General features: G+C 40.0%; 2 protein-coding genes across 2 annotated transcripts; both read left to right on the top strand.

The window, feature by feature from the left end:
- Positions 1–71: 71 nt before the first annotated feature.
- LOC307043717 (non-POU domain-containing octamer-binding protein-like) lies at positions 72–2,318 on the top strand. The gene has a single exon (XM_079688439.1). It carries the CDS (start codon positions 208–210, stop codon positions 1,492–1,494), a length of 1,287 nt encoding a protein of 428 aa, XP_079544565.1. The 5' UTR covers positions 72–207; the 3' UTR covers positions 1,495–2,318.
- Positions 2,319–6,163: 3,845 nt separating this feature from the next.
- Positions 6,164–20,669, top strand: npc1l1 (NPC1-like 1). Its single transcript, XM_079687750.1, has 21 exons — positions 6,164–6,395; positions 7,827–7,988; positions 8,767–9,678; positions 10,156–10,449; positions 10,732–10,955; positions 11,443–11,543; positions 11,903–12,075; positions 12,193–12,321; positions 13,127–13,309; positions 13,406–13,520; positions 14,053–14,318; positions 14,537–14,626; positions 14,714–14,904; positions 16,654–16,781; positions 16,889–17,018; positions 17,101–17,156; positions 17,300–17,450; positions 17,903–18,134; positions 18,683–18,796; positions 18,884–19,046; positions 19,715–20,669. Exons 1-21 carry the CDS (start codon positions 6,354–6,356, stop codon positions 19,942–19,944), a joined length of 4,086 nt encoding a protein of 1,361 aa, XP_079543876.1. The 5' UTR covers positions 6,164–6,353; the 3' UTR covers positions 19,945–20,669.
- The last annotated feature ends 1,118 nt before the right edge of the window (positions 20,670–21,787 follow it).

Raw genomic sequence — 21,787 nt, 5'->3', positions numbered from 1 at the left:
AGAATAGTACATTTAGTTTTTTTTACAACGTCGCACCCAATATACGTCACACATTGAAAAACAAGGGTCGCGCTGTGTTGAGCTCACAAAAGCAGCCGTCTCCTCGCCATTTTTTCACAGCTCTTTGTGCGCCACTCTGCTTTAAGAGTTTGCGTGTTTTTTGACGAGCGATTCGTCGACTCGGGTTTTAATTCTTTAATAGAGAAAATGCAAGGAAACAGAGGCACCCCCCAGCACAACCACGGGTCTAACCGCCCGGTGGAGCAGAAGAACACCAACGGCCAGCAGCCCGAGGATTCTAGCAACGAGGCCTTAACCCTGGACCTGCAGAACTTCAGGAAACCCGGGGAGAAAACCTTCACCCAGCGGAGCAGGCTGTTCGTAGGAAACCTGCCCACCGGGACATCTGAAGAGGAGCTGGAGAAGCTATTCGCCAAGTACGGCAGGGCCAATGAAATCTTTATCAACAAGGAGAGAGGCTTCGGCTTCATCCGGCTGGAGACCAGGATCATAGCAGAGATAGCCAGAGCAGAGCTGGATGATACCCCGTTCAAAGGCAGGCCTGTTAGGGTGAGATTTGCCACACACGGTGCAGCCTTAACTGTGAAAAATCTTCCAGATTTTGTGTCCAACGAGCTGCTGGAGGAGGCCTTTGCTGGCTTTGGGCAGATAGAGAGAGCTGTAGTCATAGTGGATGATCGTGGGAGGCCCACAGGGAAGGGAATAGTGGAGTTCACCTCAAAGCCAGCTGCAAGAAAGGCTTTGGATAAGTGCAGTGATGGTGCCTATCTTCTAACAGCCTTTCCTCGACCCATTACAGTGGAACCCATGGATCAGCTGGATGAAGAGGAAGGACTGTCAGAAAAAATCATTAACAAAAACCAGCAGTATCACAAAGAGCGTGAGCAGCCACCAAGATTTGCACAGCCGGGCTCCTTCGAGTTTGAGTATGCCATGCGCTGGAAGGCCCTGATGGAGATGGAGAAGCAGCAGTACGAGATGGTGGACCGCAACATGAAAGAGGCTCAGGAGAAGCTGGAGGTCGAGATGGACGCGGCCAGACATGAGCACCAGGTGATGTTGATGAGGCAGGACCTGCTGAGGCGTCAGGAGGAGCTGCGGAGGATGGAGGAGCTCCACAATCAGGAGGTGCTGAAGAGGAAACAGTCTGAGATCCGGCAGGAGGAGGAACACCGGAGGAGAGAGGAGGAGATGAGGATGCGCAGTGAGGAGATGCTGAAGAGGCAGCAGGAGGGCGGCTTCAGAGGCAACTTCCCTGAAAACAGGGAGCAAGAAATCAGGATGCACATGGGCGGTCACGGGATGAACAGAAACTCGCTGGGTGCCAATGCTGGTCCTGCAGGTGCTCCGGCTGATAATGCTCCAATGATGCCAGGGCAAGGAAACAACATGGCCGGGCCGGGCCAGGGAGGCTTCCCCAGGGGTCCCGTCGGCCCTGGAGACTATGGACCCAACAAGCAACGCAGATTTTGAATAATATGCTTAAAATCCTTTTTCATACTCGCTGTATTTTAAAGTTCAGGTAGTGTGGGGTTACTGGTTGAACAGGTGACAGTTGCATGCATTTAGCGGCCGCTACAGCGTCTGTTTTTTTGTTTGAATTCTTTACCTTTTTTTTGTACCTTTTTTTTTTTGGGTTATGTCTTTAGTACTAAACTGTCATAACTCTGAATGAGCCATGTGTTTTACTTTTATTTCCCACATTATTAAATTTTTCATTTGGATAGAGAGAGTTTTTTCGTCCTGAAAATGTCGGCTTTTCTGAAATAAATTCATGTATCCCTAAGAATTTAGATTTTTCAATGTTTTTCAAAGCAGCATAAGTGACTCCATCAAGACACATTTTATCTACATGATGGTCATTTATAGGTGGGGGTGTCTCACACTCTTGGTTCAGTTGGTGTTCACAGCTGTCAGCTGGATACCTGGATTAGAATATTGATTTAATGATGAATTGCCTGAATCACAGTTAGGGGTAGGAATCTTTGCTTTTCAGCACAGCTGCAGCGTATAATGATAAGGAGATACATTTAGGCATAGTCATTGTTTTTCATGCCCTGGGCATTTTTGAGACTGGGCTATTTTTCTTCCATAACATGTCTTCTTTCATGCTAGTGAAAAAACTCATCCAAAAATACACATTTATCTGTTTATTGACTTTGTCTTAATTTCTTCTTGAGATTTCTCCACTGTTCACCTAAAGTTAGCTCCCTTAATACATCATTTTCATAGTTAAACATTTCAGAAAGATCTTTCAGTTTCATGGTGATATCTGTTTAATAAATATTTTTACCCTATTCTCCTGTTGTGTCTTTCAAAATGTATTGGTTTGTACATGTACACTTGCCAGGGGTGAGAAAGATAAAACAAGACATAAGGAAAAAAACAAGAAAACTGAATATAATTGTATATTTACATATATTATGTTGTATTATTCTGAATCTGGATCTACAAATTAATTTAATTCATCAAATTCACATACTGAGTAAAAAGTTCAATAGTTGCTCCTGAGATGGTGAAATATAAATAACCAGTAACGTGAAATAAAAAATTAATGAAAGTATCTAAAATATGTACTTCAGTACAGTATTTGACTAAATATACCTCGTTAATGTCCACTACCGACTAGAGTAGATACATTTCATTGATCTTAGCTTGGGAAATTGTTGCAAATAATAAAAAATATGATCAAATAAAAATAAACAAACGGTACATTTAGAGATATTAACAGTAACAACAATAATATCTTTAGTATATAGAATATATGATACAGAATGTGTTAGGATTACAGGTCTCAATTTTCCCTCAAGCTAAAGTTTTCCATACGGCTCTGTGTATTGCTTTTTTCAAAGTTTAAAGGTCTAACTTTATCAATCCTAGCAGAGTGTGTAAGTTAAAATATTCATGTATTTAAAGGCATTTTAGCTCGCTACTGGTTCAGATCTCAGTATCGTTCAATGCCATGACAGCAGTATTGAAGTTTCATGGAGAAACTCCTCAGTCTGCCAAGATGAAACCCAAACACACGGCATGCAGAGAAAGCCTGGTTGTAAACAGGGTGTGTGTTAATGGAGGCGGACCGTAACAGCTGGTTGCATAATATCCAAACAGTGTCAGAGTGCATCTGCGACGACCGGGTTATGTCATTACAGTCTTTGGGGTTGTGCCCAAACGTCTATGCAAAAAGAGAAAGGGTTAAGTGAGGGATGGGAAATTATTCTATTAAACATTACATCAAATAGCTTATGGAAAATTCTCATGAAAACGTGCAAAAAATATAACATTGAGTTGTATAAAATAAGCTGATATGTCTCCCGTTACAATAAGGAGAATGTTTTATTTTTACTTAAGGGCTCTCCTATCTACAACTTTATCCTTTAAAAAAGAAATACCTAAAAGACTTGAAATGACAACACAATAAATGTTATAAATCAAGTCAATACATTTAAAATAAAAAGTATGAATGCATGGTTACAAATAGGTTAAAATACAAAGAGTAATAAGTAAACACCCCTCCAAATTGAAAATATATTTATCAGTTATTTGAACATTTAAAGCATAGAGCCTTCAGGGATCTCGCTGTAACATAGTACAAAAGATCATCTCTGGGTTGCCTGCTGTGCAGTGTGTTAATCTGCCTCACGCAAAGGTTTTATACAATGAGATAAGAAAATATAAACCTTAATCAATCCCTAGAAGGACATTCAGGTTTCATGGCAACAACAGATATGAAAAAGAAACAGAAGAAAATAGGTAAGACTTCAGAACTAAACCAAGATGAAAAGAGGAAGAATATCAAGCCGGACCCATGAGTGAACGTACAGTCTATCAATAAAGAAATACGGATGCACACATATATGCAATCTATCAATAAATAATCTCAAGTCTATCCATAGATATAAAGGATGATGATCAAGGCCTTTGGATTAAACTAGCCTTCACCTGTATCTGAGTCCATAAGGTCCTGAGCGTCCTGCAGGAGTGACAGCTGCGTGAATGTTGATCGATAACCGGATCATAAAGAGGGGAAAGTGTGTGTTATCTGGACGAGAGATCTGCAAGGTCTAAAAAATGGATAGAAAAGTACTTTTGAAAGATTCCGTACCTTGGATGATAGATGGTATATTGATTGTGAAACTGAGGCCTTTAAACCTGAACCCAAAAACACATTAATGTCATCAGTTATTCCTTATATATCAACCACTTCAGATCCGTCAACACTCTCACATCATTCAAACAATCCCTCAAAACTCACCTTTTCACTCTTGCCTTCAACTCCTAATCAACTAACCCCTTGCCCTTATTCCTCCTAGCTTAGCACTTTCTACTTTTATTGTTATTTTGTTTTACTTGCTTGTAAGCGCTTTGAGCACCAGGAAAAGCGCTTTATAAATGTAATGTATTATTATTATTATTATTATATTTTAAATAATACATTTGAATAATTATACACGCCTGCATGATTGTGTAAATATATGTCAGACCTTTCAACGTAATATGCCAGTTTACTTGTCAGGAGCTTTGTATATAAATACGTGTATTTATTTATAATTATTTAAGGAACAAGTGTCAAACACACGTTTGAATATATTTTATAAATCTATATATTAATTATTTATGAAATGTTATTAGTACATTTAAATCATAGTTCAAATTGTATACAACTACAAAACAAATACAGCAAATCTACTTGTAAATACACACTGTATTTATCGTGCTATTATTTATGATTTTATGTGGCGTTTGGCAAAAGAGGCTGTGTGGATTCAAATTCACAGGAAATAAATAACGTTAAAAAACACACATATTTTTAAAGTCAAGCTGTTACAGCGAAGCCCAAAGTGTTGCAGGACAAATTCAAATGTAGCTTCCCGTTTATGGATTTGGGGAATTTCCCAGGAGAAGTTTCTTCCAAAAATGCAGACTTGTGTTGAATTTTTGCAGAAACACTTAATGAATGAAAGTCCCGTGCATGCTCATGTTGAGCTTGGCCCTCCTAAATAATGGATGCCAGTACAGTGTCTTCCTCTGAAGGGCATATAAAGACGATAAAGTAGTGGGAATAAAGTCATTAAAACATAAATAAACAATAAAACAGCGCTGCACAGGTACTGTTAAAAAGAATAAATTGCTTGTAATGTTTGTTAATCAGAATCCTGACCTGGTTTATTGCTAAGTAGGATATCAGTATATAGACATAGAGGAAGATTAAACAGAAACAAAAGGAGCTTTATTTTTCCCCGTGGGGAAATCCAGGAGTTTAAAGCAGCAACAGAGTGAGAATGAAAAACAGGACAGTACATATTCACACAAGGATAATACAATTAAAAATAACATTACAAAAACAGAATTGTGTAACAAAAATACAGATTTCAACACAGATAGTGAAAAAAAAACACAAAATGTGTACAACATATCCGAAATAAAGACATTTAGATTTTTGGTTTGCTGGCCAAGTTACAACGTTATATGTGTTTCCGTGACTTATCAGCACTGTAGAGAACAAAGAACGTATCACCATATCTGCCCTTTTTATTCTTGTCCTTTTATCACAACATTTGAATTGTTTATCTCAGCATGACCTTGAAGCATGATAACAACATGATAATAAAGTTGATTTGATATTGGAGGATGTGATCCAGGAACCGAATAGTCTTCTAATTATATCAATAATAATAATGGCTTGGAAGAATATCCTCCTTGTATTCAGATTTGAAAACTTATTTTATTTCTTTTTAAAAACATTTTATACAAGGAAGTGTTGTAAGGAAGTGTTTATTGGAAATGGGCAGATAAGCTCTCTCTCTGCAGTTCATATATCTGACAGCAGTGCAACTGGAATGAGGGTCTAAAGGTCATGTTCAGTGAACAGATTGATCTGAATCAGTCCGACTAATGTTTCTACACAAACACAAAAAACAAGTTGCTGTAAAAAATAAATGATTGGAGATATATGTACACTGGGTGTGGTTGTTTCTTCCTCTTCGCCTGTAGTTTCTACTTGCTGCTTGGGATCACCCCAGCAACCCTATCGAAATCCCACCCATGTTATGTATCATGAAGAGGAATTTGATCATCCATAGCTGCGATTGGCCAGCCGTGGAATCACACCAGATAAGATAGGTGTGACATCACAGGAGTGGGGACTCAGTACATGTTGTTTCACCTTCCCCAACCTGTCAGACGGACAGACGGACTAAAGGAGAAGCTGTCTCCCACTCTCTTCCTTTGTCTAATGTATCTTCAGGTAGGGCAGCAGTGATCAATAAACACTCCTTTACACTCTGTACCTGAGGAGCCTTCTTTACCTGCTGCTGGAAAACTCAGGAATCATGAACCGTGTCGCAGCCCTCATCACTTTTCTGACCTTCATGGTAAGTTAGTCTGGAAACCTTTCTTTTGGAATGGGTACTAGCGGTACACTTATTTCAGTCCACTATGGACGAGTATAAGGGCTAGACATAAGGGGGGGAGGGGGAAATGAGGGGGGAAGTTTGCTTTCAGCATTTGGAGGATAAAGTCCAGTATTTGCCACTGTGGCTAGTCATTTGATTTATTCTCCAATGTTCACTGTTTACTCTTAGCAATTCTAATGTAGTCTCAAAATGGCATTTCAACATCATTCTCAACATTTAGACTTCATGCTTAAATTCAAAGAGAAACAATGTTCCTTCTCTGATCAAAATGTTCATCTGAGATTTCAACTCTTTTCTCAACATTGCTAATTTATGCTGAAGATGCAAAAAAAAAAAACGTCCTCCTCTTAGGTTAGGATATGATATGTGTGACCAGGATTGTACATTTGAGAAACACAAGTAATTTATCTTCTAATTAAGATACTTAAACACCAATATAAACACTACCACGCACAAGGAAGTGTTTTATTCAACTATTATCTCATAAAATGACTAGCGCTTAATGTGGTAAACAGTAAAACACAATAAAAGACAAAAAAAAACTGATGTTTAATCGTTTGTCAAATCTTTGCACCCAACGCAAAGGTTAGATACGTGTTATTAAAGGCAGCAAAGGCCTAGTAAGTCTTTACAATATTTAGCCTAATGCTAAACTAAAATAAACACAATAGATATTGTGATGTGTTTTTATTTTGGTATTTAAAATCTTCCATACACCTGAAAGTGCTATTGAAATAGAAGCATAACACATATATAACATTAAGTAATCAAATATAGACTCTTAAAAATCGAGTTGTGTCAAGATGCAAAAGATCAAGTTGAAATGCGGACCTTTAGAAAGGTTTTTAAAATTGGATGGGAAAGGTCTTTTAGAGAGAGGTCCATATGGATAAGTAATTCATCATTTTACCAGTGTAAGTCGTTTTTAATAAATACATTTACAATAATGTAAAGATGATCATTAAAGACCTTCTTTAATATAACAATTATATATCAATTTGTTACAGATTTACCTGTAACATGTTTGAACTTGAACCTATTTGAATGTTTTACAATTGAATTGTCTAGCGATCAAGTGTTAAGTATAGCTCACAGGGCGGGACACACTGTAGCCTGCAGCAGTAAAGTCACGAGTCAAGTTATGACGCACTCAACCTTTATTCAGGTAGTTATCATTGTAGTTATGTTGACTACAGTGTGTCTATTTGGTTAAAAAAAAAGCTGTACATTATAGACTACAAAATTGTGATACAACATGAAAAGTCAGTGTCTTTAGGTTGAGTAACTATTAACTTCCTTTATCTGTTTCTTACTTCCTTTTTTTCACTTACCAGCATAATGTGGTTTCTCCTCCTGTGATTATTTGTGACGATTCTTTCTTACGTGCAGGTTCTGTCAGAGGCCCAACACGAGCCGGGCTTCTGCTCTTTCTATGAGGAGTGTGGTCGCAACCCCTCAGTGGGAGGCGCTCTCCTCCCCCCCATCGTCCCTTGTCTGGACTACAGCCGAGCCCGAGCCCTCACAGGGGACCACTACAGGAGACTCAAAGCGGTCTGTAGATGGTGACAGTGTGTCACATTTCAGCATTAAAACGTCTAAAAACAACTAGAACAAAGTTATATATGTTGTTTGGTTGTGCACTTATATTCTCAATTAACGTATTTTAATTGTAAAAAAAATCTGAAATGTTGAAAAACTACTTATTTAGTTGCTTTAAATGGTGATAAATCTCATTTGCGCAATCCCCAACATTGTCTTTTTCTCGACATAAATTGACTTTTTTTTAAGCCTTTTTTATACTAACAGCTTTTTTAGATCCTGGTCTCTTCTAACTAAATATTTGTATTGGATGAAGGCCCCAGCTTTTAGTCACATAGACATCTGTATCTTAAGTTAGCAGAGGAATAACCTTAGCCAAGCGGCAGCCGGGCAGCAGGAGAGCAAGTCAGATCTTTTTACATAAAAGTGATTTATTCTCTGTTTATGAACGTTTTTCATCAATGAGTCTTTTTTTTTATGAGATGAAGCCACCTCTGTGGATAATTCGGCTTCCAGTCAAATCCTGAATGATGAAATATGATTTTATCCTAAACTGTAGAATATAACTATTATCCCACGCTATATATCATGATGCGACCAAATTCAGATTTTTGCAGTAAAGCATAAAAATACATACTGTGAGTTTAAGTGGAGCCCAGAACAGGAATAAAGCATGGTAGACTAGTTTTAAGTGTTTTTTGTGAATTCTTAAGTAATAATTCTTATGTATTGTCTTGACAGTAAGTATTTGGGTCTGTCAGTTTATAAACAGCCCCTGTTCTTGCTGCAGGTGTGTCCCTTCTTGGACCGTGGAGAGGGCAACACGTTCGCCTGCTGCTCCGAGAACCAGCTGTTCTCCCTGGAGATGAGTCTGACTCTGTCCAAGGCGGTGCTGGTCCGCTGCCCGTCCTGCGCTGAGAACTTCGCCCACCTGCACTGCATAAACACCTGCAGCCCCAACCAGAGCCAGACGGTGAAGGTCACAAAGGTCATGAACGTCACCATACTGAATACGACCAATGAGGTGGTGGTAGCTTACCAGGCGTTCCTCAGCACCTCCTTCTCAGACATCTCCTTCCAGTCCTGCAAAAGTGTCAGGATCCCCGCCACAGGAGGCTTCGCCATCGCCACCATGTGTGGTCGCTACGGCGCCAAGCTGTGCACCCCCCAGCGCTGGTATGACTTCCAGGGAGACTCCAGTAACGGCCTTGCTCCACTCGACATCGACTTCCAGCTGGTACCACCGGGAGTCACAGAGGGACTACCTGCGGGGGTGATTCCCTACGCTGGACGGGCTCTCCGGTGTAACGAGACCACACCCTCCGGGGGTAAGGAATGCTCCTGCCAGGACTGCCAGGAGTCGTGCCCCAGCATGCCGCCTCTCAATCTGCCCCCCGGCCCCTTCAGGCTGCTGGGGACCGACGGCTTCCTCATGATTGCTATCCTCTTGCTCTGTCTCCTGTTGTTTTCCTTCATTTTCTACTTCGCCGTTGCTTACCTGGTGAGGTCCAAGAAAAGAAAGGATGAAGAGAAAGGGAAGAGGAAGGGGAAAGGCAAGGACCAGAACGGTAATGATGTGAATCAGCGGCTCATTGATCCGTCAGAGGTGACCTGCGCTGAAAAGAACAGCCTGGTTGCTCAGGCCTTCCTCAGCTTACAGTTTCGATATTGGGGAACCCTCATGGCTACTTATCCTCTCACGGTTAGTTCCAACACAATTCTTGTTGAATACATAATAACAGACATTAAAATAGACATCTTGTTTCACTTTAAAAGTTAAAGACTATTTTACTTTTGTTGAACTCATTCTTGGCCGCGAAAGGCAATTCAAAGACTCTAAATGCAAAAAAGCTGCAAAGATAAGTCAACTAAATGATAAGTCAATAATTGGAAACAATCGACAGTCATATAATCATCAAACAAAATGTTCCATGCAAGTCAGCGGCGGCCTCTTAATTAGTTTGGGTATAATTTCATACATTTCTGATTTTGTTGCCCCAAGTGGCAGTACCAAACAGATCAGTCTCGGGACACTGAGAAGCCAATCAGAGTACATTTAAAAAGTATTGTTCCATTGTTGTACAAACAAAAACGTATATACATCATTTTAAATGCTTACAATTCTTCACACTATTGTTTTGAGATGTTGAGTTTCAGTTCATTTTTTTCTTCAATGAAGGTGCTCCTGTTGTCGGCTGCAGTCACGGCTGTCTTCTCTGTGGGCCTGAAGGACATCGAGCTCACCACGGACCCCGTGGAGTTGTGGTCTGCCCCGAAGAGCCGCGCCCGGCAGGAGAAAGAGTTTCACGACACTTACTTCGACCCCTTCTTCAGGACCAACCAGCTGATCTTGACAGCACCGGGCAAAGAAGGCCACATTTATGACTCTTTGCTGTTTGGAAAGCAGAATTTCAGCGGGATTATGTCCAAAGATCTCATTATTGAGCTGATGGAGCTCCAGTCACGAATCCAGGTAGAGAGCCTATAATCAAAGCAAAACATTCACCACAACACAAGTACAAACATACCGAAATAATACGGACCTTACCCCAAATTAAACCCATCTTTTACCCCTCCCTACATCCCCTGCAACCAAGATTACACTCAAAAATATACAACTATAAAATTAGGAGTCCCTTGTCCACTGCTGTTGGGGTTTTTCGCCGGTGTTTCTCCAAAGATGGTGGCCAGTTGGGCCTGTTGGGTATATTTTGGCTATTCCGTCACACTGACACCTTTTCTTTGCCCTTTTTAGAACATTGAGTTCTGGTCAGAGGATCTGAAACGCACTGCGAGTCTGAAGGACGTCTGTTTTGCACCGCTGAACCCAAGCAACCCCTACCTGACAGACTGTGCAGTCAACAGCCTGCCGCAGTACTTCCAGAACAGCCTGGACAACCTGAACGCCAAGGCCAACATGACGGAGTTGGGAGTGACCAAAGAGGTGGACTGGAGGGACCATCTGATCTACTGCCTCGGGTGAGCACGCATCTAAGCTATTTATAAAGCACATTTAAAAAATACCACAGTTGGAACAAAATCCAAATAAGTGACTAGAAAAGGACATTACAAAGTAAGGATGAAAAAATCTATAACCTTGATAATAATATTATTATATTAAGAACGTCAAGGTGTCAAACTCAAATTTGAAAAGCAACAGTGGATGATGTATTAAGGACTCATACATTTTACTTATATAAATAAATAGCCTTGCGTTGAAGTACAGAGAGTACTCAGGTTGCCAATTGGCCCATTTGAGAATTATATATTATTTTGCTGAATTATAAGTAATATTATAAAAATGCAATAGTGGTTGGCTGGTAAAGATGCGGCTAATTTCAATCACTCATAAAGTTAACTTCATAATGATTATTTTTTCTTCTGCTTTTATATTTTGTTCTAAATATGTAAATCAGCCTTTACTCCCTAATTTAACATAACTTCTCTTCTTCCATCTCCTCTGAAGCTCCCCCCTGTCCTTCAAAGACATCACTGCTTTAGGTTTGAGCTGCATGGCGGATTACGGAGGTCCAGTCTTCTCCTTTCTGGCTGTGGGAGGCTACGAGAGTGAGTGACTGTCTTCTTCTACACAGGAAATATCTACACAATAAAAGCAAATCAAGGTTACATAGCACACTTCAGCAACACGGCAATACAAAACAACACAATAACAAAAGGAGATTCAAATGCAATTAAAACGCCATGAGAAATTAAAAACATGCTGAAATAGAATAAGGCAATATAATTCTAAATGGCTATCAATAACAAGAAGAATAGTTACAGTGCAAGAAGTGAATTATTATTTGATTTAATAAAAGGCAACAGCAAACAGAAACCGAAGGCTGCTTCTACTTGTTTAGATCCTGAGAGGTACTCATGATTTAGAAGATGGATTCATTAAACAATTGTTATCCTGCTTTTCTCAGACGACGACTTCACTAATGCTGAGGCTCTCGTCATGACCTTCTCCCTCAATAACTACGCTCGTACCAACACCAAGTTCAAAGTGGCCATGCAGTGGGAGACGGAATTCCTTAAAATTGTCCAGGATTACCAGAAGAGCCCGAGCTCCAACTTCACCTTTGCATACATGGCAGAGGTACAGTAAAATATAAAAACTCTCATGCTGTATCCTGTTGAATTCTCTCTTCTTTTTCTATCCTGTCATCATTTTCTTGAACTATTTAGCCCCTAATTATTTTTCTTCTCTCTCCAGAGGTCTCTGGAGGATGAGATTAATCGGACAACAGCAGAGGACATCCCCATCTTCATGATCAGCTATGCTGTCATCTTTGTTTACATCGCTGTAGCACTGGGGGAGTACTCTTCATTGAAGCGCATACTGGTAAGACTTTAAAGAGTAATCCCTATCTTCTTTATAGTGCAGTCATATTACTCTGCTTTGTTTTAGCCACTTGAGGTTGCTAGGGCCATCACTATGGTTCAGACTAGTCAAGACATATTGGATGGATTGCCTTCAGTTTATGTACAAGCATTCCGAGTCCTTCAGACTTTAACAACAGGCTTTGATGATCCCTTAGCTTTTCCACTAGAGCCAACATGAGGTTCACATTGAGGGTTTTGAGTGAACATTTTTCCCAACTACTGCATGAGTTGCCTTGAGATGTATCAAGACTGAGTTCTTACCGCAATGGCCCATGTTTGAAACCGACTTATGGCCCTTTGCCTGTAAGGTATTCCCTTTCTAACCACCATTGTTACTAACCCTGCTTCCTTGCACATTCATGAAGTCAAAATGTAACCGGCAACCCGAAAGGAGGTTATCACCTGCTTCGATGGGTTTTCAGAGAGATGCAGTAGAAAATGCATATACACACTTATTTTGGTGGAAAAAAAGGTTATCATCTTGTTAAGTTGCTGCTAGATAACATGTCGTTTTACTATTAAAAAAACAACTCCCTTGGACCACATCCAAGAAGGTAAAACTGATAAGCCCCGTCTTATCACATGTATGATAAGGAGAGACGTATATCTGCATCAGCTGTATGGTGATAATCTCTACAGTGAAGCACTTAGGTTATAGCCCATTATGTTATACAATACAGAAGATATGATAGAGAAAAAGATATGGCTCTCAGAAGGTTCACTGAGTTTGTTCCACATCTGGATCTTATCTCTGCGTCCTGTAGGTAGACTCCAAGTTCCTGGTGGGTCTGGGTGGGATCCTGGTGGTCGGCTGCTCTGTCCTCTCCTCCATGGGCTTCTACTCCTGGATCGGCGTCCCCTCCTCGCTCATCATCCTGCAGGTCGTGCCTTTCCTGGTGCTCGCCGTTGGAGCCGACAACATCTTCATCTTTGTTCTGGAGTACCAGGTGTGTACTTGTTTGTGTACACCAGTATTGCTGACTTTACAGGATGTGAACTGTAAATAATTGTTGGATGTAACTCCACTCTTCTTTTCCTCGCAGAGAGATGTGCGGATGCCTGGAGAGAAGAGAGAGGAGCACATCGGTCGTGTACTTGGAAACGTAGCTCCCAGCATGCTCCTGTGCAGTCTCTCCGAGTCGATCTGCTTCTTTCTCGGTAGGAATCTTTGCAATAAATACCCAAGTAAAAAAATACATGTCTGGGGAGACATCAAAAATATGTATCATATCAGCACCCTAAAAAAACGTGAAATATCAGATTTATAAATGTATACTTTCTTTAATAGATATATAACTATTTTTGTATAATTGTAGTTTTACTGAATAAGTGGTGTTTTAATACACTACATTCGACATAACAAGTTTGTTACCAGCAGTGAAACACTTTTTTTAAAAAGGCTAAACACCCCAAAAATTGGGATTAAAGACGAATATTCTTTTAGATAAAATTGTGTTCTTTTTATTATATATTTTTACTTGTTAAACTTTAAAACGCTCTGGAGTTGTTTTGGACATTTTTTGATCACAGTTACACGCAGCCTCCCCTGGCATCAAGTTTGACAAATACTTTAATAAGAATACTTTTGTAACCTAGTCTTTATCCGCAACTGTGTGGAAATATAGGATTAAAACAGAATGAATAGACAAGCAAAACATTTTCTATAACTGTATCTTGTTTTGTTCCCCAGGGGCCCTGTCCACCATGCCAGCGGTGAAGACCTTCGCTCTGTACGCGGCTTTCGCCGTGCTCATGGACTTCATCCTCCAGATGACAGCTTTCGTGGCACTGCTGTCCCTGGACGCCCGTCGCCAAGACAAAAACCGCTGTGAACTGGTCTGCTGTGTCACAGTATCGAAAAAACGTCCCAACGAGCCTAACGAGGGCTTCCTGCTCCCGTTAATGAGGAAATACTACGCCCCTGTCCTCCTGCACAGCTTCACCAGGTTTATTGTGGTAAAGCTACATCCCCGTTAACTATAACATAAGAGAGTCATTCTGAACATGGTTTACCTCTGATGTGAAATCTAAGTTTAGCAATGACATCAAGTAAGATGATCATGCTCTCATTTAAAAAAGGATTCCAGGACTAATTTAACTGGACATTTTTATTGAATACATCAGTGGTGTAAGAAGTACTCAGTCATAATACCTCTTTACTGTTATCTCTTCAGATGGTGGTCTTCATCTCCGTGCTGTGTGGATCTGTATACCTCATGTTTAATGTGACTGTGGGTCTGGATCAGGAGCTGGCTATGCCTGAGGTCCGTCAGCACCTCTATACATTTCAATTAACGGTTGCTCACCAATGTTTATGTAAACTAACATATATTATTTATTTTTTGGTGCAGGGCTCTTACATGCTGGACTATTTCAAGTACCTGTACAAATACTTTGAAGTCGGAGTCCCTGTTTATTTTGTAACAAAGAAAGGCTTTGACTTCACCGCTGTGAAGGGCATGAATGGAGTCTGCTCCAGCGTGGGCTGCGATCAGTACTCACTCACCCAGAAGATCCAGTACGCCACCAACCACCCTGAACTGTGAGTTTATCATTTTCATGATCTATGTAGGTCAAACTGTAGGCTATAAACAAGATGTGCACTTTTATTTGATAACAAATTGTGGCTCAGCTAAACTCTTCAACCTTTTGTGAGGTGAGACACTGCAGGCAAAACATATTTTTTCTATGCACTGGTCAATTTGGAGAGTTTGGGCTATTTCCGTTTCATAACATAAATGATGTTGGACTTGTCGAAAGAAAATATCCAAATTATACATTTAATTGTTTTTTTACTAAACTTGGCTATATGCCAAACTACAGAAGAAAAATATGAATAATATTTTCTTTAATTTAAGTACTGTACTGATGTTGATATGATGCTTTGATGGTATATATGGGTTAAAACAAATTGTACATGCCATGTCTCACTTTAAGGCCAGAGGAACATGACAAAAAAGAAGACAATTATTTAGTCCTCTGTGTTGTGCTTTCAGGAACAATTTGGCGTTTATCTCTGTGAATTATTATATTCATTTATTTATTTATACATTTAGATATAAATAAAAGCTAGTTTTGTAAATTACCAAGAGTAACCAGTGGCTCAGTGCAGATTGGTTCTCTGCCTTTGTCCTTCACATTTCTCATTTTACAGTGACTCATCCTTGAACCTGCTGGTATCATGGTAGCAACCTCTAACATACTATCCAATCAGATCAGTTAATGGTTAACTCAGTTACATGAGCTTCACTGAGCAGATAAAGGCTTCCTCGACGTGACCGTGCCATCAAGAGCCAACACCCAGAACATCCCTTATAATAATTACTGACTGTTTTATTAAAAATATTTGGTTATGGTTATGACCGGGCTGATTATTAGGTCTAAAAACACTTGGATTGTAGCCTGTATCCCGCAGTACAGCATATTTATTTTCCAACAAACAGACAAATGAATACACTTACAGGAGAGAATTGTATAACCTAGTGCTCACTATCTGATTTTGATATACTATCAGCGTTCAGATTGACTTGAAGGCCCTTTTGAGAGTCAGAGGGATTATTATAAGACTTAAATTGTTTCCTTCGCAAAATAAGGATTATAGAGCTAGTTTATTATCCTCCTTATCAGTTGCTTACCTGCAAACTGCAAAGCTCTTCTCATAAATAAGGAAGCCCAGAATTATAGTGTGGCATCAAATCAAATCAAGGTCAGGGACAAAGAAAACGTTGATGATTGATAAGACATTTATTAAGTTTAGTCTCCCAATGCTTGCTAAAATAAGATCAAATGGTGTTCCCATTCACTGCAATGTGTCAGGAGGATGTATTCATAGTTTTACATTTTGGGAAATATACTTATTTGCTTTCTTGCAGAGAGTAAGATCAAAAGAAGTCTCTGCACGGTTAGAACTGGCTGATCGCTTTTTAAGGAGCATATTTATATTCCCTAGCTGTTTATACTATCAATATGACAAAAAGACCTTTAAATGGTTAAATGTCCTCCGTAATGTGTGCTTCTACATCCTAAGGCCATTTCAGGTCAAATTCAGAGGAAAAACTCGAAAGATCCAGGCAAAGTGGCATATCTGTTGGGAAAACGTTCAAATATACTACATAAACGGAGTTGCATCACTTCCCTTTGAGAGCTGTTATTAACCTCATCACCACACTGAGTGTAGACACTGTGTCCCTTGTTTGTGGAAAAAACGTTTTTTTATATGTATTTTTAAAAGTTATAAAGATAAGATTATGGTTTCTTACATTAGTGATTTCCCCCCCCCCCCTGTCCCTAGATCATACTTGGGTATTCCTTCTAACTCCTGGGTGGACGACTTCATTGATTGGCTGAACCCAGGATCCAAATGTTGTCGTCTGTACGCCTTCGGCCCAAATGCTGGAAAGTTCTGTCCTGCAAACGAATGTAAGAATAACCACAGTAACAAACTCTCTTTACATTTAATTTCCTTTTATGATGAAAGCTATTCCCCTTCTTTTATTCATACCTAATCTGCTTTTATGTGTCAACAGCTGGTTTTCTCTGTCCCAAGAAGTGCATGTCAACTCCTCCAGGTGGCGTCCTCAGGCCCACTAAGGAAGAATTCAACCGCTTCCTGCCTGACTTCCTGGGTAACAGACCTGACCTGCAGTGCCCCAAAGGGTGTGTTAGCGGCACATGTACACACTTTAAAACATCACAACATGAAAACAATATCATGACTGCTTATTATCTCTTTCAACAGAGGTCTTGGTGCCTATGACAAAGCGGTGGTGATGGATGAAAAAGGAGAAATTATAGGTTAGTCATTTAAAATCTTCTATTAAAGAGATATTATGTAGTTTGTTTGTATGGAAGCTATTGAAAAAATCAACAACTATTCATATGAAATAGAAGAAGCGCCTAAATTCAATTAATGAATGTTTTCTTCCCTGTGCTCCCAGCCTCTCGGTTCATGGCGTACCACACACCGTTAACCAACTCGCAGGAATTCACTGCTGCACTCAAGATGGCCAGAGAGCTGGCCCACAACATCACAATGACCATGAGGAAAATCGAAGGCACCTCACCCGACTTTGAAGTATTTCCTTACACGTATGTTCATTCATTTAACTGTATCTTACCTTGATAATCTTACAAAAACGATTCTTTCTTATTTCGTGCCTCTACTGTGATTTGTTAAAATGCTTCAATATTCAAAGAGCTCTTTAGTTTCTCATACTGCCTGTGCTGCAGCACCTCTTTTCACCCTCTGTCTGAAACCAGAGCCCAGTCTGCTCTGATTGGTTGTCTGGTCGGCTCTGTTGTATGGCTTAGAGATGTCCCGCCCCTTAAAAGTCCAATGGAGGCGTTTCAGGCAGGGGGGGAGTGTGTGGGAGAGAAACTCTCTAGCTTGAACTTTAGGATTTAAGCCTTTGCATACCATTTACATGCACACAAACCTTTATAACAAACTACAGGAAAGAGAAAACCCCTATAATAGGCCCCCTTTAAACCTTTGCTGTCTGTCATTTCTGACCATTGTTTGTCTTCTCTCCTTCCTCCAGGGTGACCAATGTATTTTATGAGCAGTACCTGACCATTGTTCCAGAGGGACTGTTCAACATCTCCCTGTGTCTGCTGCCCACCTTCGTGGTGTGCTGTCTGCTGCTCGGTCTGGACCTGCGCTCCGGCCTGCTCAACCTCATCACCATCATCATGATCACCGTGGACACTGTTGGGGTCATGACTCTGTGGAACATCGATTACAATGCCGTCGCCCTTATCAACCTGGTCACGGTAAGACAATTAAAGAGGCACTGCGCTGATCTTACATATGAAGATAGTTTTACTGGTAATAAGGAGTACTTCTCATCCTGTGAAGACAGTTGGACGAGGTTTTCTGTTTCACTAAAGGGATTTATTTGACACAATATGCTAGGTTAACTGGTTTAGCTGTGAGAACACAGTTGCGAGTATCAATATTATTAATTATAAAGGAAGAAAAAACAATATTGTTAAAGTAACCCATAGTTTTAAAAATTCTCCGCCAATTCGGGTAGAAAAACATGCAAAAGGTGTTCCTAGTTCCAGATTAAGGTACTAGAAATCTAGATATTTTAGCCTCTGCTGCTCCAATTTCAATAATCTTTTTAGATCTTCAGTCATTTTTTAGGTCAACTTCATTATGCAGGTGCAAAACTAAATTGCTATAATCTTACTTTAGTATTTTTTATATGTCTTGTAGACAATCTGTGATGTTATCATTTTTAGAAGAGCAAGATGTTTCAAATACATTTATATTCTAATTTCTTTCTACTTGCCTACTCTCTCTGTGTTGTTTGCAGGCGGTGGGCATCTCGGTGGAGTTTGTGTCTCATATGACGAGATCCTTTGCACTCAGCACTAAACCAACACGTGTAGAAAGAGCCAAGGAGGCTACGGCCAACATGGGCAGCGCGGTGAGTTAACCATAAGACAAACCAGTGCACAAATTGTTAAATACAAACATTAGATTTTTATAAATATATGTATTTTTGACCCTGTAGGTGTTTGCTGGTGTTGCTATGACCAACCTGCCAGGCATCCTCGTGCTGGCGTTTGCCAAAGCGCAGCTCATCCAGATCTTCTTCTTCCGATTAAATTTAGTCATCACACTTTTGGGGATGGCTCACGGACTCATATTCCTCCCTGTGCTGCTCAGCTACTTTGGTAAGTACTTTACATATGTAAAAAAGAGGTTTGGAAAGCTACATTGCAGTTTATCTTAGTTTCACTAAATCAATTCTTGAGTGAGATGTTTTAATCTTTGCAATTAGCATTTATTATAGAAATTGCTCTTGTTCTGGTACGTGTTCAAAACAGTACAATCGTCGACAATTTGCAATATCAATACTTGCATGCGGCTAATTTATCATAGATTAGGAGTTGATTATCCGATTTTTTTAAATTTCTAAACATTATTAAATCGTTTGATCAATCACTTGAAAAATACATGTTCAATTAAATAATCAAAATCTCTAAGGAGGTACAAATAAATATTTTATTAATTTAGCTACTGAAGACCCTAATCTCAAAAGCTCACTGTGATATGAAATAGTATATAACTAAAATAAAAAATGAGAAAAAGGAAAAACCCCTGGTTGATTAGCATGGTGAAAAAATATCCAAACATTTTGACGAGTAGGCTTACCGTTAAATCAAAGTGAAAGCAACTTTTCCTTTTGGTGGCTTTTGGTAAATAAACAAAAACAAGGTTTTGAAGCATGAAAAAAAATGAATGCAATAAAAGTTGTGACAATTGTATTTAAAATTATGCAAAGAGATTTTGAGAACATCTGAATATATTTGACTCACAACTCGTTCTTTTCCTTGCTCAGGTCCTGGTGTGAACAAAGCCGTGCTGCTGCAGCACCAGCAGGTCAAAGCGAAGGCCGCCAGGGAGCTGGAGATGAGGAACAATATGAGACATATCTATGATAACCTGAGCTTTGAAGACAGCGAGATAAAACATTGCCCGGACTTAAACCCTACAAAGGACGCCAGCAGTCCTTCACAAATTGAAGAGAATCAAAAGCAGGAGAAAGAGGAGAAGATCGATAGCTTCTGAGCGCCAAAAAAACTGTTTTAAAGCTCTGATGAGTAAATACTGGTGTAGCAAACTGAACAAGGATGGACACAGAAACAGGAAAGAGATAGCAAACAAGGAGTCAACTATTTGGCTCCCTATGGAAATCATTCACTTTACTATGTACCTCAATCAGAAATGGACTGGTGGGACTGAAGACACAGTTGTGCAATATATCCAAGCAATGCGACAAAGACAGTCAACCTTCCTGCCTCCACATGAGAGAAGCTACACGTCTGCAGCCGGGCTAGATTTGTTTTTTTTAATTGTGGAATTTCTTGACAGGACAGGAAGTCGACAAATGTTCTTGAATTAGTCATTTTGTAGTTTTTGTATAAAATGTAATTATTCTGTATGTGTGAACACTTTACATTAGCACTGTTTAGAGGGATTTAAAGGAACACACACTCCATCTTTTCATGTTATAGTTTCTTCAATAGCGTAGCATGGAAAATTGCTGTAAAATAAAAAAATATTTAATGTGTTTAAACATTTAGAATCATCATTTTGTATAATAATTGTATTTATGGTACATAGAAGAAAAGCCTCGACACACTAGTTTCTTTAACATCCATACAATTGTATGTGACTGACAGCTATTGTATATTAAATATATAAATAAATATGGTAAACTGATAATGCCCTTCCTGTACTTTCATGCAAAGGTTTCTACTGAAAAGTTATTAAACAGTTTTGTTTGTTCCATCTTTTCTTTGTCCTTCCATATTTGTGTCTGGTCATGATAAACTGCACCTCTTATTTTGAGGCTGCCTTCAAATGCTTTTGGGGTTTCCCCTTACCTGTAGTGTGTATAGGTTTGTGTGCATGTAAAGGGTGTGCAGACGCTAACATCCCTGTGTTCCCTCCAGAAGGAGTTTCTCTCCCACACTCATACAGACATCACTATGAAACAATCGCACTTCTATTCGCTAGCGCTCCAACTCACCGACGAGATAGGGTAAGGGGCGGGACATCTTTAAGTGGTTGACCAATCACAACAGAGCTGGTCAGCTAACCAATCAGAGCACACTGGGCTCTGGTTTCAAACAGAGTGGGGAAAGAGGTGCTGCAGCACAGGCATGAGGAACATAAAAAGCTTTTTGAACTTTAAAGCATGTATCAATGACACAGTAAAGGCACAGAATACAAATATGAACCTGAAAATGAGCATAAAAGAGCTCCTTTAATTAAGAAGATGAATAGATAAAGTAAAAGTAAAAACATGTTTACCATCACTTACTGGCTTCAGACCCAATCATTGGTTGTTCCTAGAGTCAGTCCTACAATGGGAGCCAGAGCCTTTTCTTATCAAGCTCCACTTTTGTGGAATCAGCTTCCAGTTGGTGTTCGGGCGGCAGACACCCTATCCGTTTTTAAGAGTGCGCTGAAGACCTTCCTTTTTGATAAAGCTTATAGTTAGGGCTGATAAGATTTAGACCCTAGTTTAGCTGCTCTAGGCTTAGTTTGTCGGGGGACACCTTACGTCTTCCTTCTCTCTGTCTGTAGCTGTGTACTCTCATGTCCCGAATAACCCAGCTTCCCCCAAATTTCTTTTTGGTGTATCTACGCCGGGATCCTGAGTCGTGGCTGATCCTGTTGCTGTGGTCCTGGATCCTGAGTCCTGGATCCTGAGTCCTGCATCCTGAGCCCTGCATCCTGAGCCCTGGATCCTGAGTCGTGGCTGTGCCTGTTGCTGTGGTCCTGGATCCTGAGTCCTGAGTCCTGGATCCTGAGTCCTGCATCCTGAGTCCTGGATCCTGAGTCCTGCATCCTGAGCCCTGGATCCTGAGTCGTGGCTGTGCCTGTTGCTGTGGTCCTGGATCCT

The sequence above is a fragment of the Notothenia rossii genome (assembly GCF_949606895.1).
Source record: "Notothenia rossii genome assembly, chromosome: 6".
NCBI lineage: Eukaryota > Metazoa > Chordata > Actinopteri > Perciformes > Nototheniidae > Notothenia > Notothenia rossii.
This window is presented reverse-complemented; position numbering and strand designations above follow the sequence as displayed.